The following is a 27,372-nucleotide window of genomic DNA, read 5'->3' as shown; positions in this document are numbered from 1 at the left end:
CACAATTTGGAGCAATTGCAAAAGATTAAAATATCAAGTAGTTAATAAATTAAGTATATTTTGATAAAAAATTTTAGTATTATAATATTTGTTTAAAAATAATACAAAGAAGTGAAGAACCTATTGAGATTGAGTATTTGATTTACACATGCGTGTTTTTAAGTGTCTGTGCACGTGGAAAAATATTAAAACACGTTAAGAATGGCCAAAAGCCCCTAATCCTATGTTAGAATGACTAATGTACCCTTAATGGTTGTAAACCACGGTAAAGTATAAATTTATAAAATAATTAAAAAAATTATCAAAATACACAGGAAAATTGTTTTATATGGGCTGGACCGCATTTCTACATATACGGTCCAGAAAATGTAAAGCATCCATCTTAAAGATGGATGCAAGTAGGCGTTCCATCTAAAATATGTGGAAACTAACATGCCAAATGTTTCTTTACTAGAATTATTATTTTTAGTTTTTAAAATTTATTTATCTTTTCATATTTATGATCTCTATGTTAGAGATTACATGTCCTAAAAAATTAACTCTCAAAATCCATCTCAAAAATAGATTTATTAAGATGCCCACATTTCTACATATATGGGCTTAGCCGCATAAAAACCAGGTCCAAATACATATAAGAGATACTATTTAATATTGTATTTCTATTTTGCGATTTAATTTTAAAATATTTATCAAATCATAATTTAGAACAATTAAAAATATTAAAATGTTAAATAGTTGATAAATTAAATATATTTTAATAATTTTTCAAAAATCCTTATTTGTTTAATAATAATAAAAAGAGTACATTGAGATTGAGTCTTTGATTTACACGTACGTGTTTTTTAGAGTGCGTACACGTGAATAAATATTGAAGGGAAAATTTCGTACAGAACCCCAATTTCCCATCATATTTCACGGTAGACCCCTCTTTTCTTTCAAACAGTATAAAAAACCCTCAGGTATTTCACCATACCCCCTCATCTCTTCTCTCACACGTTTATTTACTTTTGGCAATAAAAACTAACCTCAAAAAATTGTTTTATTCCATCTCAATTTAAAAGTGAATAAATGTGGCTAGTTTTTGTGGCTAAAAGTGAATAAATGTGGCCGAGAAGAGATGAGGGGGTACGGTGAAATACTTACGGTTTCTTTTATGGCGCTTGAAAGAAAAATAGAATGAGGGTTTACCGTAAATAAGATGGAAGATTAAATATCTATATGAAATTTTTCGAATATTAAACTACCATTAAGAGTCGCCAAAAGGCCCTAATCATATATTAGAATAGCTAATTTATGCTATTTGCTATAAGGAAAAAGTTTGTATAAAATTGCACCCTTATATTGAGGAAGTAAGGTGCATCTCAAAAATCCCGTAGAACATAGTGTTTTAAAGTGGGAAAACATCCCAATTGATCATCTCGATATTTAGATGTAAGGTATAGAGAAAAAAAATTCAAGTCCTAAAAATAATTCATCTTGTAATGAGGTTACCATCTTGTAACGAGTTATCGAGACCATCTATTTCAAGATTTTTAAAAGTTTATAAATCTGTTCAATTTAAACTATTTTTAGAATTTTAAAATTTATAATTATAATTATATATAGATTTTTAAGCTATTATAAGGTTTTTGATACTTGAACTATATCTACCTTGTAAAATTTAAAGATATGCCTTATATATAATATAAGGTGGTGGGAACCTAGTACAAGACTTTTAATTGGATAATATCTCATTATTGAAATAACTTGTTTTGGGTTGCATTCTCTTAATAAGATAAGGCACATTTTTTATATCAGTGAGTGGACGACCCCCCCACGTGGCGTGGGTAAGGTTGAGCAGCCTCTTCCCTTTGAAACACTCCTTTTTATTTTATTGTTTGTGAGGCTCTTTTTTTTTATTTTATTTGTTTGGGATTGTATACAATGAGACATTACTTTTGAAATAGGAAATTCACAATTACTTATTGTTGTACTTGGAAGCTCTAAACTCGATAGGTTGATTTTTGGCAAATAAAGTATGAGAAATAAAGCATGAAATACATATATTAAAAAACACAAAGATTTACAGGACAACATCTATAGACATGGCAAACAAAAATCCATTATACCAATAAAAGTTAAATCAAATATTTTGGAACATTCCTCAATAAAAACATAGTCGAATAAACCCTTTTAAATTATTCTCTCTTCCTTCTCTTTACTTCTGACAACCATTCTTCTGACAACCATTACCAATAACACTAGATATAAACACGAGAGCAACAAAAAATTGATTCTCTCTAACTAAAAGGGGGAAACAACTCCAAAATTCTATAAAAACCAATTCTCTACAAGAAATAAGACTCTCAATCTTCAGAAGTCTACAAAACACATTATTAATAGTTTTCTCCATAGGAAGCTCTCTCTTCTCTCTAAGAGAAAACCTTGCATCTTATGCACAAGAGGGCTTACCCCCCTCTCTCTAAAGGAAATCATCATTCCTATATAGTGACTCAAATTGGATGCACAAACTCTCTACACTTTCATCCCATATATATATATATATATATAAATAAGATTAAGAATCCACACTAAGTAGAAAATTTCCTATAGATATTACATATATCTCAAGAACTAAGACATATATCCATCTAACAGTCCTAATCTTTTTAGATTTTTATTTTTTTAAGAAACTTGTCAATATCAATATTAATCTCACATAATAAAGAAATATCTCAATCCCACATAATATGAGATTTTCTAATGTGGGTGATTTTAGATAGCACCAAATCCAACACTTACAACCATCCAATGTAAAATTTGATAAAATCAACCACAAATAATTGTAGTTCGAGCAACTTTTTCAAAATCTTCAATTGTTTAGTCTTCACAAAATGCTACATCTTGGCTTCTTGAAAGAGGAGTGAACGCCTTCTTCCAAAACTTACCATCTTCAACTATGTGAGAAGCACCAATACCTTTTGAAAGTCGTGCAAAAGAAGCTCTCAGTAATTTTTCATTACCTCAAAAACCCTAGAGAGAGGATTAAAGCACTTCAGCCCCCTTTTTAAAAAATTTTGGCCTATCCTACAAAAATTAGAAAACATGCTTTTATAAGAAATCCTAATTATTAAAATTTTCCTTTTTTCAAAAGGAAAGTATTTATATAAAGTCGCAACCTTAAAATATAGAATTAAGGATGTACCTCAAAAAATCCATAGAAAAAGGCTTTTTAATGTTGAAAAACCATCTAACTGATCATCGTGACATCGAGATATATGAATATGGCAAAAAAGAAAAGAAAAGAGATAATCAAAGAGATATAACCATGGTAAATTGTTCATAAAACTGTAAACATGAATAATGTAATAGTCTTAAGATACCATTTGCTCCTCATTGAGAGAAAACATTGTTGAAAAACCATCCAATTGATCATCTTGACGTCGAGATATATGAATATGGCAAAAAAAAAAGAAAAGAGATAATCAAGAGATATAACCATGGTAAATTGTTCATAAAACTGTAAACATGAATAATGTAATAGTTTTAAGATACCATTTGCCCCTCATTGAGAGAAAACATTGTGCGGAAAAGTTGTTGGACAAGTTGGGATACACTGTAACATAAGACCAAAATTATAACCTCACTTATTTGAATGTCAGAGAGCACCGGAGATAATGTTAAAAGGAAGAAACAAAAGGCAGTAACAAGCAAATTGACAAACACTTTATGAAAACCCCCTGCTCCTCTCATTATAATAATACATAGTTTTATTGCCCAAATTTTATTTTAAAAAAATATTATTTTGAAATAACTTCCGGTATTTTTCAATGCAAATAATACAACACATATTCCTTAGTTGGGGGAAAATCGAGTAGCAAGACAATGAGAGCATGCCACCAACAAAAGATATATGTATAGAGATGCTCTCAGTAACCTAATTGTGGATAAGAGTCGCATAGCCTAAATGGAGTGAATAGGCGGTTAAGCTAAGAGGCCTGAACAGTGAAAAGTGTATCTCAAGTGCCCTTGTTCCGATGCTTGTGCACATTTTGAATGCTCCACATATGTTTGTTCTCTCCACACTTTGAATGCTCCACATATGTCGATTCTCTCCTTAGTCATATAAATGTGAGTGTGAAGTGTTTGTCTCTATATGTACCTCACTTTCTCATTCCAATTATTTGATATGAAAAAAAACCGACATTTTTCTCTTTATTTTAAAACAAAAAACAATTTTTACAAGATTATGGTTTTCCAAAAGATATCGTTTTAGAGAAGGGTGAGATTTCTATAAGGTTGCAACCTTAAACGGTGGACCTTTAAATTTTATCATAACATGAATTTTTGGTGTAAAATATTATTAGGATTATATCAAAATCTATTTTCACATCTAATTGTAAAATTTGAAATTCCAAAAATAGTTAAAATCAAGACGGTCTATAAACATTTGAAAATTTAAAAAACGGACGGTCTAGATAATGTATTGCAAGATGCACTATTTTTATGTAGCAATGGGCCAGGTGGCATGGCTCAATCCGGTTGCCCAAGCCCTAAAAAACTAAGGCCTGGGCTACAAAACGTTGGAGAGCTTGGACAAGGCTAGGACCATGGCAAGGGGCCTAGTTCAGCTCGACCCAACCCCTTTTTTTCATTATTTCTCCTTTTGATTTGTTTTCTTTTACATAGCCTGGTCTTGATAGGGCTAGGGCCGGGCCTGGACTGGCCCTATGGGAGTAGGATTGGGCTAGGGTCAGGCCTAGTCCTTTGTCCATCCCTATCTAACCTGTGCATATTTGAGCTTTTCTAGACAAATAAGAAGTATCAATATTTGATGAAGATTTGGTTTTGTTTCTTGTGATAGTAGATGGCAATTGGTCAGGTTGATCTGATCCCATAGTTCGATCTGATACGGTGTGCGAGTTTGGAGCTTTGGACTCAAACCCATACCCTATATCAAGTTTGGGTTTGGGTTTGGGTCTAGCCCTAAACTTATCGGGTTTGGGTCTAGCTCTAAACTTATCAGGTCTGGTTCAAGGTCCATCTAACTCGACAATAATTGGATCCGAAAATTTGAGGCTAACAAAACACTGAACCAAGGTACGAGGACTTCGGCGTGCTCACGGGGGTTAGTTTTTTGGTTTGTCCTTTTTTGTAAAAATGAAATCGTGGGTATTGCCTACGTCCATAACATTGTTCGCAAAATCGCCCGATCTACCCGCTAACTACCCGGTTAGATTGGAACTGGCCAGTGGCCGGTTCTGGTTTTGCGCAGTTAGCATGATTAACCAGTATTTAAAAAAAAAAAAATTCAAAAAAATGTATATAAATTCTAAAAAATAAATAATTTGATTTGTAATGTATTTTTAAATATTCTTTACATTATGGTAAATATTAAAAATTGTTTAGGCCATTAATACTCACTTTTATATTTTTTAGAAAAACTTAAAAATAGCTTTTGAAAAATATAAAATTGATTAAAATTCATTTTTTTCATTAATTTTCAACTTCATTTGAATGTGTTTTGTTTTAATCATTCTTTATATGCATTTCATATTTTAATAGATTTTTTATTTTTTTTATTTTATTTTTTTTAACAATTTTTTGACCTCCGGGATTTGCACGGTTAGAGCGGTTGAATTAATGGTTAAACCAGTTAAACCGCTTCCAGGCTCATGTGCGAGTAATCGTTCCAGTTCGATTTCACGAACTCTAGTCCCCAATGGGCCGTCCGATTTCTCCAATAAATTCCCCAATTCAATCTATACCGGTAAATAGGGCACATGCTTAGTAACCATCCATGTTACTGACGTGTCATTTCAGACGTCACCCAAGGGCCCTTCATTTTTACGGTAACCAAGGTTGCCCTTGTCTCTTGGCTTAAAGCCAGGTTACTTGTAATAAGCTAAATTCATATTTTGTCTACTTGCTTTTGAGTTTGGAGTTTTCTAGAAACAAAGGTCCAATCCAAATGCTCTAAGTTTTCTCATCAATATCTGAAATATCCAATGATGCCATGAGCCCCTCATTAGCACTACTAGCTCTTTGGCTCTTACTCTCTCTCCTTGACTATAATAGTTTTTAGAAAAGTATATAAGTAGATTTTTTATTTTTGACATAAAGAGGTGACAATCATTTTTATTTATTGTATTTCTAATTAGATAGTTGTAAGAGTATTAATGACTCGATTGTGACACGTCTCCAACCATTCAATTTAACATCTAATTGCCAGAAGTAACTGTAACCTCTTTATACTCAAGATAAATGGTCTCATGGTATTCAATCCTCTATTTTTTTATTTTTTATTTTTCATGCAAACATTATCACAATAACATGACTCATAGACTCAGCAAGGGAACTTGTTTTGTAGCCATTGATAAGTAAATATCGGGCCCCCATTTATCAATGTCTGCTTTGTTTGAGAATTTAAGTGTCTTTTCCCTGCAAATTGTGATAATTTTTATTTTGTTCCATTAACCTATTTTTAAGTCACTCAAATTGTTGTCCAAAGCTAATCGAGTGCTGACTCAATTTGCAAATCTTTGCGGATTGCAAAACACGAGAGTGGGTTCTCTTTCTTTTGAACCTCTCTCTGTCTTATTTTATTTATTTGGATTTTTTTTGGGTTGTTTCGGTGGGTTTTTTTTTTTTTTTTTTTTTTTGGGTAATTCAACGGGAAAGACAACCCCTACCCGGTTTTTCATATAGATTAGAGAGTTGGCTTTTTTGAAAGTGTCAGTGGGTGCAAGATTGGAAACCACGTGGCACCCCTAGTGCTGTTCCTTATTTATTTGGATGTTACTTATGCCTAACTATTAATGAAGTGGTCCTTTTGTCTCTCATTTCCGCAAGTGCCAAAGTTAGTAGTAATGACAAGTATAGGTTACTTCGTGTCTGTGCAGGCACTCCTTGTAGTTATGTGCAGTGTATAAGAAAAGTAGCCATTGATAGGGGGAGGTGTGTTCATTTGTAAGAAAAGTTATCGTAGTTAGATAGATAGATAAATAAGTAAATAGATAGATAAAGAGACAGTGTAGGGAGAGAAAGAAGCATTAAAAATACCAGATTTCATAATATATAAATATTGTAGGCATATAGAATTGTAATTTGGAAAAGAAGAATCAAACAAGCCATAAAATGTGAACATTTCTAATTGCAGTGCAGATAAACCAATCAAACACCCTTAGGCAACAAAAGTCATTTCCACATATAGCAATTAAAAAAAAAAATCAATTTGAAAATTTTTTTTTAAAATTTTCCTATCAAACATACCCTCACATATTTGGAGTTCTCATGACGAAGATAAAGGTGTGTTTTGGTTTTGCCTTCCTTACCAAACCAAACATATGTGAGTGTGCCCTACCCAATATTATTCGACACTCATTACTATTCCCTTTTTAATACAAAAGCTTCTTTGTGTGGAATATATATTTTCAAGGAATTATTAAAATTTAATTAATGCTCCATTTTGGTGGTATCATAACTTATGTGATAAAATCGCATTCGTTATAGCTGTAGTTATAACCATACGTAATAAATACTTTTGTTTCTACTAGAATTTCTACCATACACTTGATTAATAACCAAAATAACCCTGCGCAAAAAGTTCATACAGTGTTTAGTAATCTTAAATATGTCAAGGGATTACTCTATGAGAGGGAGTAGCCTCACAAAAGCCTTCAATAAAATGTTAGAAATAATGTATAGGTGTACAATGTAATTATTAACAAAAAATTCGAGTTTATTTATATGGATTTGTACATTGTGAGACAGCTTATTTTTATTATAAGGATGTCACAATTACTTCTAGCTATTAGATATAAAATTAGATGGCTCAAGGTGCGTCAAAGTTTGAGAAATTTTCATTTGAACTTTAAGTCTAACTAATAACACACTCCCAACCACTTGATTTAAAATACAACAGACATCAATTAGTGTGACCTCCTAATACTAAAAGTAAATGGTTTCTTTGTATACTTTTCCTATTTACATTAGACTCTACAAAGCATGAAAAATTGTAAAACTCAATGTTTGCCACATTAACTCTTCTTTGATAAGTGCATCTTCCTTCATATTAGTCTCCACGAAAAGGTCGCACAAAAATATTATCTAGATAAAAATCTCTATCTCATATCCAATTGAATGCCATCTTACATACAGGACTCTTTACCAACAGCCATGGAGTGACATTTCAAGGATCTATGTTTATTATTTAATATCACTTATTGTTTTAAAATGTTATGATAAGGTTCGGATGATGATGATAATGATGATTATGTTTGCTTTTTATATATTTTACAAAAAGGATACCAAACCTAAACCCGGTCTCTGGATGTAAAATCCATAGTAAATGCATTTGGTGTTGGAAGTTGAGGAGGCAATGAGAAGTGGATCCAAATAAAACACGTTTCCCTTTGGCCTGTGTGGGTGGTGGGTGGTCCATTGGAGCATTATGTTTGTGCTGATAAAAACAAGAGAAGTCCTATTCTGTGCAAGAGAGTCCCCTTTAAATAAGAGATAGTCGTTTCCTTTTTAACTTGGGGCTGCCCTGACCATATATTATGAATCTATGGTGCAACCTCGGATGAGAGGCCGAAAGCCTAAAAGCTCAAAGCTATCATTTCAAAGTATTTTTCGTTTATGACATGCATCTGTTTTTTAGGTGAGGCAAGGATCAAATAGTGTCCACAAAAAGTTGTACAAATATATATGAGAAGGTACATTTGATCCAATGGGAATGCGGTTTTAAGATTGATAAATTAGGTTATTTGAGGTTCAAATATATTGTGTGCACTTCAAGTGTCACACCTGATTAGGTGGTTGAACAATCATTTGATCAGGTCAAGGGTCTCAGCATTAATTATGGCTGTTTTGTTTTTGTTAAGTATGAGTACATGAGTATCTTCGACAAAGCTTCGAGTGTTAATTCGGAAAATGATTGTCTTGTTAAGGATAAAATTTATATAAAGCATCAACTTTATGCTGCAAAAGTAAGACACGTCTCAGCAATCATTCGAAAAGGCTGTTTTGATACAAAAAAATCTTTCAATTGACCATCTTCACAATGAGATGTATAAAGATAAAAAAAAGTAAGGATTTCAAATATTAAAAGTATTGTATCTTCTAATACATCATCTACACCATCCATTTTCAATATTCTAAAATGTTTATAGATCTATTCAGTCTGTACTTTTTTTTGAAACTTCAAATTTCATACCAGGGGCGAAAATTCATTTCCAGGCGATCTTAGGGATTTCAATTGCCCAAACTGCATCTTCTGACAGGGTTGGATTTGGGCCTTCCTTTGCTTGTTTGACTTTGGTGCCTTGTATAAGCCTCATCCAAATACTAAATCCCCGTTATTATGCAAAATATAGTGGGGCCTACATTTTGGCCTGATAAATTATGGGGAACAGTTTAAATGCAGTTTGTTCAAATGCAGCCCCCTTTTAAAAAAAACAAATATATATAAAAAAAGATGGGATTAGCCCACTAGCTCATATGAACATATGAATCTAACGGTCTAAATTGAATCTGGGCCGATATGACGATCACAAATGTTTGATAGTATTTGAATTTTATTTTATTTTCTACTGATTCAAATCACTTGAAATTTTAGGTGTATGTTCTTCTCATCAATGCGCATCTAATAAAAATATAAAAATAATTATTCATGAAAAAAATAACCAAAATATCCCCCAAAACTTTTTGAGGTATTTTGGTTAATTTATTTCATTCAAAATATTTTTTTGATATTTTTTTGAAGATTCACTATCTTTTATAAACACACGCCTAAAATTTCAAGTGATTTGGATTTTTAGAAAAATAAACTAAAATTCAAACACTACCGGATATCGGTGATCGGCCCAGATTCAATCTGGGAAGTTGGTTCATATGTTCATATGAAATAGTGGGCTAATCACATATTTTTCCTATATATATATATATATATATATATATATATATATATAGGGTGCAATATGTATAGAGCCGAGGCCCTAAACAATCAAAGTAAAGCCTACCTTCAAATAGTGCCTAGAAATGTGGTTTCATACTGGAAATCTTTGTGATAGTCTTAAAATATATTTTCATCTTTAATTAAAAAATTTAAAGCTTATAAAATAGTGTAGATCGAGCAGATAAATGAAAACTTCAAAATTGACAATCCAAAAAAGTTTTACAAGATGCACTATATTCAAAACTTGAATTTCATTTTTTTCACATCTCTGTACATCTTGATGTCGAGATGATCAATTTAAGGATATTTGGGCATCAAAACGACATCTTCTAGTGAAATTCTTGAGGTGGGCTCTAATTTGATTGTTTAGAGCCTTGGCTCTATATAAACTTTATATATATATATATAGAGGAGTGGATTCAGTACGCCCACTAGCTGACCGCTATAGTAAACGCCAATGGCCCAGATTGAATATGGGCCGATTTGACGGTCATGACCTCTTTTCGTGTTTGAATTTTATTTTTTTCTATAAATTCAAGTCACTTAAAATTTTAAGTGTATATTCTTCTCATCAAGGCGCACCTAATAAAAATATAAAAAAAATAATCCGCAAATAAAATTGACCAAAATACCCTCGAAACTTTACAGGGGTATTTTGGTTAATATTTTTCATATAAAATTTGTTTTTTTAATATTTTTTCAAGATTCACCTATTTTTTTATGTATACACGCTCGAAATTTTAGATTATTTCAATTTTTAGTAAAAAAATTAAAATTAAAACACTATCAGACATTCAAGAACGTTAGCTCGGCCCAAATTCAATATGGGCTATTGCCGTTTATTATAGCCGTACGCCATTGGACTGACAAGATCTTTTCCCTATATATATATATATATATATATATATATATATATATATATATATATATATGCATTAGGATCTGAAAGGTTAATCACTCTGATTCTACTTCAGATCGATGATGTTTTCAGCTAAAAAAATAATGTATATTTGTTGATCAGTCGAGAATTTAAATAAAAGGTCATGAATGATCCGAAATAAAGTGTAAAATAGTTTATTTCTTAATTTTAAAACCAACTTTGTTTTCATATTCATTATTGTAGTCGTTAATCGTTAAGAATCAGCTTAAAAAAATTTTAGGTCCAAATTCCATCTCTCCGATGACTTTGGAAGACGGGAATTTGAATAAATGCTTAGTTGACACAAAAAAGCCCAATCCTCCCTAGCATTTTATGGGTAGAGAATCCACCTTAAAAGTTTACTTGAAAAAAATGTCTTTAACAAAAAAATGGTTCTTTTATATTTAACCTTTTTCATGGAATGACCAAGACATTTACCTTCCTCTTTCTCTTTTCAACATAATTTGTGGGGTTTCTTCAGGTAATGCTCTGTCCCTCCATTAGGTCAATTTCTATGAAGTCATGAGTTGTTGTTTCACCAAAGGATATAATTCGATGGTCTACAAAGTTGTTGGAAAATGGCATTATTCCTATAAATTTTGACGACTCCCTCATTGATGGGTCAATTCACTTTATTCCTATAAATTTTGACAACTCCCTCATTGATGGGTCAATTCACTTTCCTCCCCACTTATCATTTGCACCAGCAGTATGAGAAAGAGCTCTTAGCCTCATCGAAGTGTTTGATTAAGTCCTTATTAAAAGATGATATCTATCTATATATATATATATTAAACAATTTCTTTTTTGGACTCCAAATACTTAATATTTCAGCAATGTTTAGAAAGGATCCAACCGAATGAGTTAACCCCAAATGTCATTAATCTTAGGAGAAATTTGGGAGAAAATGAAATTAATAGGGTCTAAGATATGAATCTCCTTCAACAAGCTTATTATAGATCATAATATATTTCCCCAAAATACCGATGAGAGGTTGACTGGAAGACTCAGAGGTTGACGATTCACAAAGAAGAAACATAAATTCAAATTTTAGCATACAATGGAACTAATTGGAAATAATTGAGAGAGGAAGCACTTAAAAGTTAAGAATTGTATACTACGAGACCATTAATCTTTATTACAAGGAGGTCACAATTATTTATAGCTATTAGATGTCAAATGAGATGGCTTGGGGCGTGTCATGAAGTTCGAGATTATTATTATTATTATTATATTCTATTACGAGCTTGACGGATAATCTTTGGAAATCTTTCGCGTACGTCGCTCTGCCCTATCCCCACTCCAAAAACATTTCCCTCTCTCAAGTATACGCTGTATTGTATAATTATTAAGGTAGAAATGTACTGTATAATTATTAAGGTAAGTAGAAAGTGAAAGTCGGGGATATGAAAAGGGGAATCTAAATTGATTTGAAAAGGTGTACGAGGATAATTTTCTACTAAAATTATAATAAAAAAATTATACATCCCTCTATCCCCAATTTGGGTTAGCCTTCATCTGACTCTCATATAAAAATAAAAGTTTTTAATAATTGGTAAGTGAAAGTAAAAGGAAATCTAAATTGATTTCAACAGTTGTAGACCTTGATGATGAATGACAAATTTCTACTGCAATCATAATAAAAAAAATTCTACTTCCCTCTATCCCCAATTTGGGTAAAAAATTCTACTTCCCTCTGTCTCTAATTTGGGTTGTAGCACGCCTCTCATATAAAAACAAAAATAATAAAAATAATCTATCCCCTTTTTGTGTTGTAGCTACCATCAACTCTCGTATAAAAATAAAAATAAAAATTAGTAATCGATGAAAAATTATACAACACAATTATAATAAAAAAATATCACGCAACATAATCCTCATAAGATATTAGTAAAAGCTCAGATACATCTTTGGCCTCCTCTAATGCTTCAAAATTTTCTACTCCAATTACCAAACCTTCTAGTTTATTAATCAAACTTCTTCCCATTTTTTAACTTGTACCATACAGATTTTGATTTTGGTATCATAAATTTATTGCTTATTTGAAATTATATATAGAGACATTTGAAAAACTTCTATAAAAAATAAATAAAAATAAGGCTTATCACAATAAAATTATGGTATTCCAATCATATTATTCCAATGATTTATCATGTTGAAACCAAAGTCTAATCATGTTACCGAACATAGCCATTTTTTTCATATTTAGATGGTAATGCATTTTTCATATTTCTTCCAAACATAGCCAAATAGTAGCAATGTATTTCCCAAGTTGCGTCTAAATAATATTTAAATAGTGACAATTCATTTACAGGTAATGTATTACGCTTGTAATATATTTCACAGACAATATATTTCTAGGTATCCAAACGGCCCCTTAGGGGCATGGGTTAAATAAGAAAAACTAAAAAATAAAGTTTGATATCAAATAATATTACATTGCCATTGTAGACTCTAATACATTTTGAACATCACATGAAAATTGATATAGTAATAATTTTATATATACTCATTATCATCATCCGAGTTTTTTTCTAACTATTTGGGGTTAGCTACACAAATTTTGGTCCACCATTCTGCTCTATCAAAAGCCATATTTTTTATATACTACTAATTATAAAGTTTTATTAAAAAAATAATTGTATTGAAGTGTCTAATTGTAACAAATTTTTAAGCCAAAGTGCTAGGCACTTACAATGCTCGATAGACAATGTCACTTGTGGCAACATTCTATAGACTATGACACTCATGTCAGTGTCCATATCACTCTGACTCCAATAAGGGGCAATTTAAAGATGCATATTTTTAGAATTTGTATGTGCGGTTTTTTTTTTTTTCGAAAGGAATGAGCTCAAGGTTTGGTGGTTATGATGGTAGGGCCCCACACAATGATTTTTTGAGCTCTCTTTCTCTTATTGGTAGGGAACCCCTTCTCCCACGTAGTTATCCAAAAAAGAAAAAAAAAAAAAGAAAAGAATTTATACTTTTTTAGCAAAAGAATTGATTTTTTTTTGTTTTTTTTTGGGCTTAAATCTTTTCAAGTCAAAAGATTTATACTCACGGGGATGCATAATATTCATTACTCCTTCCAGGAAAATCCAACCTAGGAGTAATTTAGGATCCCAAATTTAGGGTGTAACCTCTTTAACCTATATGACTAACATCAACAAAGAGAACTTCTAAATCACAGTCTTTATCTATTAAAAATAACATCTCAACATTGAACACCGTCTAATTTTTTAAGGTGACACCTAAGTGTTAGAAAACTTCAAATTCAATTTTTTTTTTTAAAAAAATCAAGTGATTTTCTGGTAGTTCCTAAAATTTTAGATCCAAAAAATTCTCCCAAGTAGGTTTTCTCCCCAAGGGAATAAATGGACAATATGCTTTATAAGTTCTCTCTTTTCAAATATGGCTTCAACTAAATAAAGTTCTTTCATGATGTATAATAATAGGACGGGCAATTCCGGAATTCATATTAAAATAGTACTTAAATGCATTTTTCATCAAGTATTTGTGTTGGATTCCACCATTTGCATCCCACTAATATGCCCCTTATCTTTCGGTTGAAGTAAACAAATGGGCCCATCCAAACACACTTTTATGCTCATTTTATGAGCACTAGTAAGGCACACAACAAATGTGTGAAGAGAAAGCATTCTATGATCGATATGATTGTGGGAACAATGTGGTCATGTGAGAAATCACCATTCAATCGTTGCCTCAGACAGTGATACAAAAAAAATAGGAACAAAATTCTAGACGTCAAATTGTGATACCTTTCGCGTTGACCACCTCTACGAGATTGTTCCCCATCTTAACGTAACCAAGGTTGTCATGTTAATACTATTTTTTATATGCTAACGGTGATTTTATCCTAAAATGCATTAGTATCTTATTCCTGTTCATTTGACGTATTACTATTCATATCAAATATATTTGGGGTGTCAATATTTTAAAGAGGGTTATTGGAAGGCTTGCCAAATCCCGTAGCATAGGCCAACAATCTTGGTGCATTAAAAATACCAGTGCTTCTAATGTTTGTCTGTAATGATACAGAGTCCTCTTATAATTATTTCACTTGAGATTGTATCTTACAAAATGTGATTCTATTGTACAATAAAGTCATAATCACTTTTAACTGTTGGATATCAATTTAAAATATTCTCTTAAATGTAGAGCTTGTTTCATAGACACCCCAAGCGCACTGATTTCATGTTTGACCGGCTAGGGATGATAATGCGGTTTTTTTTGGTACCAAAGGGAGATGGTCTCCTTGTGTTACTTTCCTATTTATATTACTAAGCATATGATGGATGATGATACCCTTAAACCACAAGAAACATTTTGAGGATAATACAAAAAATACTTGGTGCTATTTAACAAAACACAACCACTAAACATTCCATGTATGCGCATCATCTTTGTTGTCCTCGATCCCAAATTTTATTTCTTTATTTCTCTTTACATAATGCAAAAGTATATAATCAGAGCATTTATCTTTGGTATAATGAGGTCACAATTAATATTCACCATTAGATGCGAAATGAGATGGATGCATTTATTCCATTGACCAATCTTAAACTTTCAAAAAAAAAATTCTCAAACTTTATGACACATCCAAGCTATTATATTGGATGGTAGTGAGTAATTATGACCTTCGTGTATCCAAAGTAAATAGTCTCATTGCATATAATCCCTTATATAATTGGTTGATGAAACAATTCACACGGATCTATGGACAAAAAAATATATCATTTTTAATTGTAGTAGAAGCAATCTTAAATTTGAAATAATGGGTTCGACATTGTGCTCAACAGGGGTAAGGACAGCTAAAATGGTGCGGTGGGTTTAACGCTTGGGCTCGATGGTTAAAAGTGTAAACTGTAAGGGACAAGCTTTCTATGCTTCCTCTACGGCATAGAAGTTCTATCATCCCCCTTATCCAACCGTCCATTCTGAATGGAGGGCTTAGCTTGCCCTAATCACAATGTCATGTCTCTACGCTATTTTATTTTTAATTTTTTTCTATAAACTATTTTTGACACCAAATTTTGGACGTCCATTCCTCTATTAAACTCGCACTAGCAAAAAATATAAGAAATATATTTTTAATAAAATAAAATGATCAAAATACCCTTGAAAACTTTAAAGGGTATTTTGGTCATTATATATCTTCAATTTTTTTTTTAATATTTTTTATAAGTGAGCCTCAATGAGAAGATGGCATGTACCAAATTTCATATTCATACAATTTGTATAAAAAAAAACTAAAAATAAAATAATTTGAGACGTTGGATCTAAGATCAAACAGTGAGTGGCTATCTTGATCAAAATTGGACGGCTGGATGGTAGGAGGAGGATAGAACTTCTATGCTTTAGGGGAAGCATAGAAACATTTCCCAACTGTAAGAGCCCCAATTCTATGCTCTTGGTCTTGGGTATTGAATTTAGACGGGGTTTTATGAGTCCGCCAATCCATACTATTTTTGTGCGTGCTTCCTCTAACACCCATTTTTGACATAGATCTTGAATCCAAATTTGTCGAGATCCATGATCCACACTATGATGATCATGAATATAAAAAATAAAATAAAATTTTAGAACAATTTTTTAAAATTGTTCTTATCCATTGGATAGGAATCTTTAGTTGTGAAGGTTCATCTCAAATATAGATGTTTGTGATTGAGCGCGCTAGTGAGTCCGCTGACTCGCAAAACACTTTTCCATAGAATTTTGACCCACCTAATAAAATATAATATATAGATGGCAATATATATTAGGAGACTAATTATTTTTGTTGTAAGGAGGTCACAATTGCTACTAGCTATTAGGTGTCAAATTAGATGGGTCAGGACATGTTATAATGCTCAATTTTTTTTCTGAACTTTGGGTTTACTCAATGACACATTCACAACCATGCGATTTGAAATCTGACAGACAAAAATGATTCTAACCTCTTTAAATTAAACGTAAAAGATTGCCTTATATACTTTTTCATATATTGATTGTAGGAACCAGGAGGAGTTTCCTATCGTTGAGCCTCTATCACTCTTCAAGATGGATGTCTAAGGTGAAATGATTATGACCAATACAAAGTAAATGATTTCTTTAAATACTTTTCCATATATAGATTGTAGGAACTAAGATGAGTTTCCTATCATTGATTGAACCTCTATCACTCTCCAAGATGAACGTCTAAGGTCAGCGCAACATCAAATAATATCGAGAAATGTGGTTTTGCTATTGGAAATCTTTATGATAGCCTTAAAATATATTTTCATCTCTAGTTATAAAATTTAAAGCTTCATAAATAGTGTAGATCTAGAATATCTATGAAAACTTGAAAATCTTGAAAATTGATGATCCAAAAATGCATTACAAGATGCACTATTTCCAAAACTTAAAATCTATTTTTTCTCATTTCCGTGCATCTTGAGGCTGAGATGATCAATTTGAGGATATTTGGGCATCTAAACGACCTCTTCCACTGAAATTTTTGAGGTGCTCTATAATTTGATTTTTTAAAGGCAAATAATATATCTTGTAACAAATTATCCAGACTGCCATTTTCAAGATTTTCAAGTGTTTATAGATCTACTTGATTTGAATCGTTGTTGGAGTTTAATATTTTATACTTATACATAAAAATAGATTCTCAAGCCATCCAAAGAATTTTGGAAACCAGAATTATATTTATGGAAAATTTTGGAAGTGCGCCTTAATTTGATTGTTTAAGGTTGTAACTTTATACAAACTACACCAATTAAAAATTAATATGCCATAGAGTGTATAAAAAATATAATGAAATAATAATGGGAAAGTATAGAATGAGACCATTTACCTTTGGTACAAGGTGGTCACATTAATCTTGACCATTGGATGTGAAATTGGGTGGCTGCAATTATTTCATTGACTAAGTTCAAACTTCAAAAGAAATTTTTTCGAACTTTGTGGTACATTCAAGCTATCAAATTTCACATCAGATGGTTGTAAGTAATTGTGAGTACCTTGTATCAAAGATAAATAGTCTCATTATATACAATTTCAATAATAATTATAGGTTGCGATTTGTATAGGGCCGAAGCTCGAAACAATCAAACAGTGTCGAGAAATGTGCTTTCCATACTGGAAATCTTTGTGATAGTATATTTTCATATTTAATTATAAAATTTAAAATCTAAAAAATAATGTAGACATAACATATCCATGAAAACTTGAAAATTGATGGATCCAAAATGCATTATTTCCAAAATTTGAAATCCAAATTTTTTTCATGTCCATGCATCTTGATATCGAGATGATCAATTTGAGGATATATGGGTATAAAAACAATATCTTCTAGTGAAATTTTTGACGTGGGCTGTATTGTGATTGTTGAGTCTTGGCTATATATAAACTTTTCCTAATATACAATATTATTATATTAAGAGTAATGATTCTAGACATTTTTATGTAGGATCTCAAAGGATCATCATTAAATTTGACACATATCTACAAAAAAGTCAAGTCTCACACCCATGTGATAATATTTTTTAGAGATCTGTACCAAATTTAATGATGATCATTTGAAGTCCTATACATGGGTGTGGGTGGGTCTCATAGGATCATTACTCTTATAAATAAATAGTGCATCTAAAATATTGAGCTCAGAACGGGTTGAGTTGGTTTAGGTCAACTTAGATGTGTTGTTGGGCCCCTAATTTTTGACTTGGACATGAACCTTACTGATTGGGTCTAAAAATAAAACCAAAGCCAGGCCCAAGTTCGATTGATGGCATTACGACCCAACCCGATCCATTTCCCTAGGACTATTGTTGGTACAAAGACTCGACCCGACTCGTTGCCATTCCTAGGGCTAGAGAAAGTAGAGGCAGAGAGGTGTCCTGTTTTCTAAAAATTGCAAGTATCTTTTAAAAGAGGAGAGAGAGAGGCAGAAAGGAGTGTCTGAAAGGGGGAGGGGGGAAGAGAGAGAGAGGCAGAAAGGAGTGTCCGAGAGAGAGAGAGAGAGAGAGAGAGAGAGAGAGAGAAAGGAACAGGGAGCGTGTCCTTTTTCATAAGGGAAGGGAAGGGACGTTTTGAATTTCGTTTCTCTGTCCAGCCCGCCGGCCCGCCCACCCGCCGGCCCGCCCAACCAACGGTCGGAAGTGTCCAAAAGTCAAACCATCCGGTTTTGGAGGCAACTCTCTCTTTCTCTTCCTGCCCGCATAAACCCTAGTGAAACCAGAGAAGACCGACCATTTTGTCTCTCTACTCCAAACCACCCGGATACCCGAAGAATTGTTCATCTTCCAATGGATGCAGAAGAGCAAAACTCCCCCAGAACACCATCTTTAAGAACCACCTCCTCCTCCTCTCTCCCACTCGAGCTCCTCGCTCTCCACCACGGCAAAGCCCTGATCCCCCAAATCCCTGAAATCATGTCCATTGTCACAAATGGTCTCTCTCTAGGTTCCCCATCCCTGCGTTCCTCTTGTTCTAGGGTTGTCTCTTCTCTCTCTAGATATACCCTGAACCCCACAGACCCCACTCAAGAAACTGAAGCTATCTTAATGGGGATTTCATCTCCCTTACTGGATGGGCTCCTTGGCATTGAAAACCCTAACTTTGCGGAGGGTTGTGCTGATTGCCTGCAAAGGCTTGTTCAATCAGAGGCATGGTCTCATGCGCCTGTAACAGTGGTGAACCAGGTTTGTTTGAGAGTAGCTGGAGCTCTTCAAGCCGTTGAAACTCGATCAATTTCACACATGAAGTTGGTTTGCGCTCTAGCTGAGACTAATGGTTTCATTCTTGAGGCCTATGGCTCTGCGATCCTGAAATCTATAGCCAAGATCCTACGAGAGGCCAGATCGACGGCCGAGATCTTCCATGCATTGCAGGTGGTGAACTTCTTGATGAGGTGTATTGATGTTGGGGTTCTTGAATCGGAGGTTTCAGCTTGTATTCATGAGATTAAGAGATTAGAATTCGGTCGAGACCCTTCTTTAATCTCTCTGGTTTCAGATATTTTTAGGGTTGCCAAAGTCCTATTTCCCGATGTTGATTTTGGGTTCGATTATGGTTTTGAAGGAGAATTCAAAGGAGATGAAGAGTGGGTTTTTGATGAAAGAAATGTTTCAGTTTTTGATACTCTCTCAGAACCTGGTTCACCTATTTTTTCTGGAAATGCCCTTGGTCACAGACCTTCAATTGAGAGTGTGAATAAGATAATGGACATCAAAGAAGAGAGATTAGATGGCAATTTAGAGGAGTTGCAGAAAGAGAGGAGCCCCTTGTGGACTGAGAGTACACAAAGGAGCCATTCTTCCTCTGCAAGTTCTTCATTCCATTTAGAAACTGAACCAGAGAAATACATGGGGGATAATAAGCCGGAGATGTGCGGTAATTTGGATGCCAAGAAATTCATGAGATTTTCAGTATGTACTTTTAGTGGGGCATTTTTGGCGAGTTTCGCTATTATTGCTTCAATGGTGGCAATGAATTTGTTTTTCGATCATAGAAACATTGATGGGTTGATTCCAACTTGAATTTCAGGATCGGTAAGGCATCAATGGATGGGAAAGTATTGAAAACAGAGTAAAGTTCCTTTTTCTTTCTGGGCTCTGTTTTTGTCTTTGTTTTGATACATAGTTGGGTTGTGTACTTTTACAGTTTTACTAGTACTGTTATATAATCGGTGCAACAGTACAAATTTTGTTTCCCTTTTCTGGTGCTGGGGATCATTCGTTAAGAAGAATATCTGGGTTCTCTAATCTGATTCATGCATCTTTCTTTTTGAATTGGATTGGATTGGAAATTTTTGTTCTTGTTGCTGTTTACTTGATTTTTCCATGGAGAACATTCTGGTTCTTTCATCCTTCTTTTTCTCTTTGTTGGGGAAGATGAGTCCTTTATAGGGTTTTTCTTTGTGATGGTTGTGCAGCTCCTGCATTAATAGTTGGTTCTCTTTACTCGACATGTATACTTGGATGGTTGGTGTTAGCCTACAATAATATGTCAGTAACATTCTATGATTTGGATTTGAAGCAATTAACATGTAAATTCTGTTTGTTTAGAAAGATTTGATAAGAATATTCAACAAGAGGCTGGTGAGATATACCTCAAATAGAATAAAAAACTGGTAGTTTACAACAACTTTTTGAATGGACAGTCTTGATCTTTTGAACAATCCTGCGGACAGATGAAGCATGCTATGTAGTGTGACGACCCAAACTTTTCCTGGCTAGTTAGAAGGCATGGCAAGATAGGGAAGTGAGAACGCTAGCGCCGGTTGTGTTGGAGAAGGAGGCTGGCAACGGTTGTATTGAAGAAGGAGGCCAACGCCAGTTGTGTTGGAGAAGGAGGCCAGCACCGGTTGGGTTGTCTAGCACCGGTTGGAGAAGGAGGCCAGCGCCGGTTGTATTGGAGAAGGAGGCCAGCGCCAGTTGTGTTGGAGAAAGAGGCCAGTGCCGGCTGGAAGGAGGGGAAGTGTACCAGTGCTGGCTTAGTAGAGAGCCCAACGCTGGCTGTGTCTCTAACATGCATGAGTTGGAGGTGACACTTGTTGAATGCATGCTAATGTGGGTGCTACTTGTCCATATTTTGAACCTCCTTGATGACACTTGGCCAGCCATCCCAAACATGAGAGTACTTAATCCTCTTCTCTCACCCACTCCCCTCATTCTTACCCCTCTCTCTCTAAGACATAAAGTGGAAGAAGTGATTTTGTGAGCAGCCATTGTTGGGCGGGTGAGAGTTGTGAGCAAAGGTTGGAGAATGCCCATTGTTAATTAGGTAAGTGGATCCATTACCCTTGTATTGTAGTCATGGGAATTCATGGAAACTTAGGCATGTGAATGAGCAATAGAAGAGTATATGTGGTAGAAAACCTTACGCCTTTTTCAATGGAACTTTGTTTTTGTTCTATGATAATGATGAATGTAAGAATGGAGTGTGATTCTTAGATTATGTAAGAAATGCATGTTATGTGTGTTCACATTGTGAGATAATGGAAGTTAGCATGTTCTTCATTATAAAATGATGGTTATGGAATGCATTCTTGAGACATGTTAAATAAAACCATGAAATTTCAGAAATATGTGTGTTCTTGAACGAGGCTTTGGAACTATCAAATGGGGTCCGATTGATCTCAAACCACCCCCATTAGAAAGATTTATAAATCTATTTAATGTTCTTGTTTTCATCTTGTCTTGATTCTTTATATATAAAAAGTTATATTTCGAAATGTGAAGGTATGTCACTGTAGACAGTTTTAGCAAAAGCACAGATTTAATGCCTCTGATGTCACTGAGTTTGCCATTGGAACTGTTTATGAGTTAGCTTCAATTCACATGTTGAGCACTTTTTGAAAGTCCTTAAGAAAATGAAGTTATGTTCCAACATATGAAGGTAAGTCACTGTTGACTGTTTCCTGGATTTTTCATTTTGTACCACTGTGGTCACTGATTTCAACTAATCAAACGACGTCCATTTTTGGCCAAACCACATCCATTTGAAAGATCTTTGAATGGACTAAAAGTCCCTTGTAGAAATTATTTGAAATTATTTTTTTAAATGAAAGTTATACTTCGTTTTATGAAGGTATGTCGCTGTGGGCAGTATTGATAGAATTCAGAACTGTCACCTTGATTGGCCCAAACTTTTGAACAACCAAATGGAGTCCAAATGCTCCAAGTTGGTCTTGTTGGAAAGATATATGTCTTGGCTCGAACTTTGATTTTGAAACGGTCTCAAAATTCTTCACGGTTCGAAAGTTATAGTGATGTGAAGCAGGGTACTCTGTTACTCCGTGATACTGATACAGATATTCCGTGACATTGATACTGTAAAAAGGCAAAACCGATACTGCTATTTTGTGATATTGATACTATCACTCTGTGTTATTGACATTGTCATCCTATGATATTGATACTGACGTACTGCAATACTGTGAATATGACACTGAGATTATGTTATATGAATATTGATATATGTGTCACGACCGCTACGCAAGGGGTTCTCCATTCGTCGTGAATATTCTGACTCTGTTATATGGAAACTGTTACTCTATGACTTCTGGCCACTACGCAATGGGTCCTCCATTGGTAGTGAGTATTCTGAATTTTGTCATATGCATTCTGTTATATGTGATTTCTTGCCACTACGCAATGGGTCCTCTATTGGTAGTGGATATTCTGATTTCTGTTATATGAATTCTGTTATTTTGAGATCTCTGGCCACTACGCAATGGGTCCTCAATTGGTAGTGGAGATTTCTGATTCTGTTTTATGAATTCTGTCATTCTGTGATTTCTGGCCACTATGAAATGGGTCCTCTAATTAGTAGTGGATATTTATGATTCTAGGAACGCTACGCAATGGGTCCTCCATTGGTAGTCGGGTATTCTGTACCTCGAATCCTATGATAGGAGTGGAGGCGAGATGTGACTGTTTATTACTGAGAGGGTCGCGCCTCCCGCATTGTTCTGGGCACTACACATTGGGTCCTCCAATGGTAGTGTAACGCCCCTCTCGTTTAAGGCACAAGTGCGGGTCGTGTCTTGCAAGGCCTCAGCCTATCGAAAACCCCAAAGCGTGCTGGGGAGGATGTGTGCGTGAGTGAGGACATTATGAAGCAGATTTACCTACTTGTCATTGTCCTCCCTTTTGAATGAGGGTAAAAGTCCCAAGTTCAGGATTGACTTAGCGTGATCAATGTGGTTTCTACTTTGGGGGTAGCTTTATCTGTTCTGCTTAGCTGAATTCGGTATTCTATAAGGATATCTGTCCTGCTTATCTTAATTTTGTATTCTGTAAGGATATCTGTTCTGCTTATCTGAATTCTGTATTCTGTAAGGATTTCTGTTCTGCTTATTTGAATTTTGTATTTTGTAAGGATATTTGTTCTGTTTATTTGAGTTCCGTATTCTGTAAGGATATCTATCCTGCCTATCTGAATTTTGTATTCTGTATGACAAATGCGATTTCTGATGAACTATGAGCATGTTATTGTGTATATACTGTGATAGTCAGGAATACAAGGGTAGTGATCTGCTTACTGGGCTTTTAGCTCATTCCATCTTAATTTCATAACTATAGAGTGAAGGGTGGTGGCAGCTGTGCTTAAGGTGGGTGGCAGATTGAGGGCCTGAAGCCTGAGGTTAAGAAGTTTGAGAATCCGCCTTCCAAAACTTCGGCAGTATGTTTTGGTGATTTCAATGATATGATGTATTCATCATTTTGTGTATTTTGGGTTAGTAGTGCCTTAGCGAACTTGTAAAGACTTGTGATTTGGGAAGAAATGAATTGGCTGTATTTTTTTTTTGGCTTGATTATTGTTTGATGAATGGATTTATTTTAGTTTTCTTTCGTGGTTTGCTCTCGATTTCGTGTTTCATGCGTTGAACCACTCCCACCTGAGTGACATTCGCGGCCTCCGGTCGCGATCCCGCACTTTGTCACCCTCCGGCAGGGGTCAAGGAGCGGGGTCGTGACATGTAGTGTGTAGATGTTCTACATTCTTAGTTCATATGTAAAAATAAATAAATAAAAAAAATCATGGTATAAGATTTTAAATTCAAAAAGTAAGTTACAGGAAATGGGGTTTTGGTGAAAGTACTGACTAGAGTGACCAATTAATAAACCTCAAAGCAATATGTGCCCTACTCCCATCACTGTCTGATTGGGTCTATGCTATAGCTTTCTCATATGTGAAGGGCCTTCCATGGCTCGCAAGACAGTTGCCTGGTGGAAGATATGTGTATATAGTGAAAACTGTGACAGAAATAGTATTTTTCCTGTTACGGCAACATTTTTTGAAACCATATTACTTAAAAGGCTGGAAGAACATAGAGAGAAACTTTCAAGAAGGTCTATGAGTTTTACTTTTTTGACAATTCTATTAATGACCATTTCCTTAATGTATTTGTCGCAATGCTGTTGGTGTTGTCTTGAGCATTTTCATACCAGTAACATTTGAGCATATGAGCTTTGGCTGTAACTGCCATATACTTTCACATCCTTTGTAGTATGAATTAAGTGTTTTAACACCAAAAACAAGAAAAAACAGTATTTTAAAACTATTAACTTTGAATGACAATTGACAGAGTATATGAATAAAAAGTTGACATGTTAATCTAACTTTTTACTTAGAAAATCATTATTGACAAAGGAGGATTGTCTCTATATAACAAATAGATCTTCATATGCGGATTTCTGCTGTTAAATAGTTGTTCTGTAATGTTGTCTTTTCATCTCTGTATGTATACCCTTTGACTTCAATCCCCCTCCTGCTCAAACCAAAAGAAACAAAAAAAAAACAAAAAAGACACCACCCCAAAAATAGGCAACATTGTAGAATGTAGCTCGATTTCTCAAGTTCTAGCAACATTATGCTTATTTTGGCATCACTTTGTAAAACAGAAGCCTTAACTAGATGATATAGTTGATTGAAGATCAATTCCAATTTATTTCCTAGATCTTGTGATCAGTTTGAGGATTCTGTGGCATGGTTTCAGCTGGGTTTAGCGTCATGGGATGATTCAAGTAGACACTTATAACAATCTATTGACTCTCATAGGTGCAGTACTATCACTCCAAACCCATAAAAAGGATAGATAGCATGGTGGCACATACTTGCATCTTAGCATTTACCATATGTGGGTCTATAGTAAACTTCCTACTTTGTACTATCTCTATTCAACACCGACCTGCATATCATTGGACTGTGAATGCCCCACGGACAATATGTGTCCACAGTCTATTTGATCGTAGCATGCTTTCCTTAATCCTATTTATGCCTTCATTATGCTAATGTTAGGATATACCCAATACAAAAACTGATGATGCTGGAAATTTTTTTTTTGAGAAAGTGATGCTTGAAAATTGAAATTATGGAAATCTATCCGATAAAATTTTGTAGGTCACCTTGCATTCACATAAGACTGTTGCATCAGAAGAGGTCATATTTAGATAGAATAAGCATAGCTAGCCTTTGAATCGATGAAAGCAGAGCACCCATATATCTCTGAGTTGCTACTGATATACCCTGTCTTAGTTTGTGATTTTCACATGCGAATTGTAATGCCATTGTAACAACTGATCTTGGGCTTTGTGGAAATGCATGCCTTTCTTAAGGTAGTACCGTTTCCAAGTTAATAGCATTTTCAGATGAGTCACCTAAATCAGTTATGGGAGAGATGCCATGATCACCCTATAAAGACAATGGCATGTGTTACAAAGACTCTTACAAATACTCTCTTTCATCATGCGAAAGAATACTACAACTAACTGAAAAAGACAGAACTATTGTCCGAGGCTATGTCCACTATCTCTTCCAACTGATTGATGGTTCGACATTAACTGCAATGGGGAACACATGAAACGGGAACACATGAAACCCAAGTGCAGTTAATTTCTAAACATCCCTCTATGAGTTTGGTTGTGGGTGTATCCTTGGATTATGGTCCTCTATAATCCATTGGAAACTGATATATTTTCTCTTACATCACTGCAAAAGTAGTAGTAACTGACCTCACAGCGATTGTTTAACATAATCCGATTGATTGTATCCCGTGCGGGAATCTTATGGAATAAAGATGTATATAAATATCAATGATTCTATCATGTAGGGAGGGATATGGAGGGAGCGGGAATCGAACCCGCATTGTTAGCTTGGAAAGGCTAGGGGTCATAGTCGACGTTAATTCATTATTTTTTAAGGCAAGACTTAGAAGCCAGACGACGACAAAGGTATGTCACCAGAGAGGGCAACATCAAATGGGGCAAACAACAATTGGGAACATGTACTCTGTCGTGTCATTTATGCCAGCATGAAGCTGCAAAATAATACCCATAGGATATTTAGTAGTACATGCCAGTCGATTAAATTGATTAATCGAAGGGAAAATACACTCTAATCCAATGGCCTATTTATACTCATTGTCCATTGGGTCATCAGGGTACTGGCCAATGAAGCAATGGGTGGTGATGGCCAGAGACTGTGGTGCACCAGAACAGGTTGGACCCATCATGAATCCCATTCCTTCTTCATCACTATTCATATTTCATTGGACAGTAGTGAACCTAATGAACCAAAGGTTTCCATAGTCTATTGGGTTATAGTGTACTCTTACTAAATTGGGCGGGCTGTTAAAACCAAGCTACCACGTCCTAGGAATCGGTTCAGTTGGACCTGAATCAAATTCTTCTTCTTTGATGATAATGCTCCATCGTGTGAAGATTCATATTCTTCAAATTTAATCAACTCCAAAATCTAGAAAATGCAACATAAAAAAGGTGATCAGATTGATAAGCTTCTAGAAAAGGCTTGGAGGAAAGAGCCATCTTATTCTTCCTCAATGAAGCAGTAGTTACATACTGACATGGAATACCATCCTTGTTCATGGAAATGGTTTTATGTGCCAGTATATAGAATAGAAGTTTGGAGTATATTGCCAAAGATGCAAAAAGGGAAAAGATACAAGGATCCCCTATTTGGCAGGGTAAATAAGACAAAGTCAGAGTCTTGATTCCCTTTT

The 27,372-nt window shown here is 34.3% G+C and overlaps 1 protein-coding gene across 7 annotated transcripts; it reads left to right on the top strand.

Moving 5' to 3' along the window:
• The first annotated feature begins 18,799 nt into the window (after positions 1-18,799).
• On the top strand, positions 18,800-24,162 carry LOC18439827 (protein SINE1). Of its 7 annotated transcripts, XM_088862886.1 has the most exons (3): positions 18,802-20,272; positions 20,391-20,432; positions 23,933-24,162. In XM_088862886.1, exons 1-2 carry the CDS (start codon positions 19,151-19,153, stop codon positions 20,397-20,399), a joined length of 1,131 nt encoding a protein of 376 aa, XP_088719012.1. In that variant the 5' UTR covers positions 18,802-19,150; the 3' UTR covers positions 20,400-20,432; positions 23,933-24,162. The 7 variants fall into 7 exon arrangements, 5 of the variants coding, with proteins under 5 accessions (XP_088719010.1, XP_006850047.1, XP_088719008.1 ...); XR_016052746.1 differs by having other exon boundaries at positions 18,800-21,629; XR_016052745.1 differs by having other exon boundaries at positions 18,800-21,629; positions 23,200-24,162.
• Positions 24,163-27,372: the final 3,210 nt, after the last annotated feature.

Source organism: Amborella trichopoda, chromosome 3 (assembly GCF_054954075.1).
Source record: "Amborella trichopoda isolate Santa Cruz 75 chromosome 3, AtrichopodaSantaCruz75HAP2 v2.0, whole genome shotgun sequence".
NCBI lineage: Eukaryota > Viridiplantae > Streptophyta > Magnoliopsida > Amborellales > Amborellaceae > Amborella > Amborella trichopoda.
Note: the sequence above shows the minus strand (reverse complement) of the source record. Positions and strands in the feature narration are given on the sequence as shown.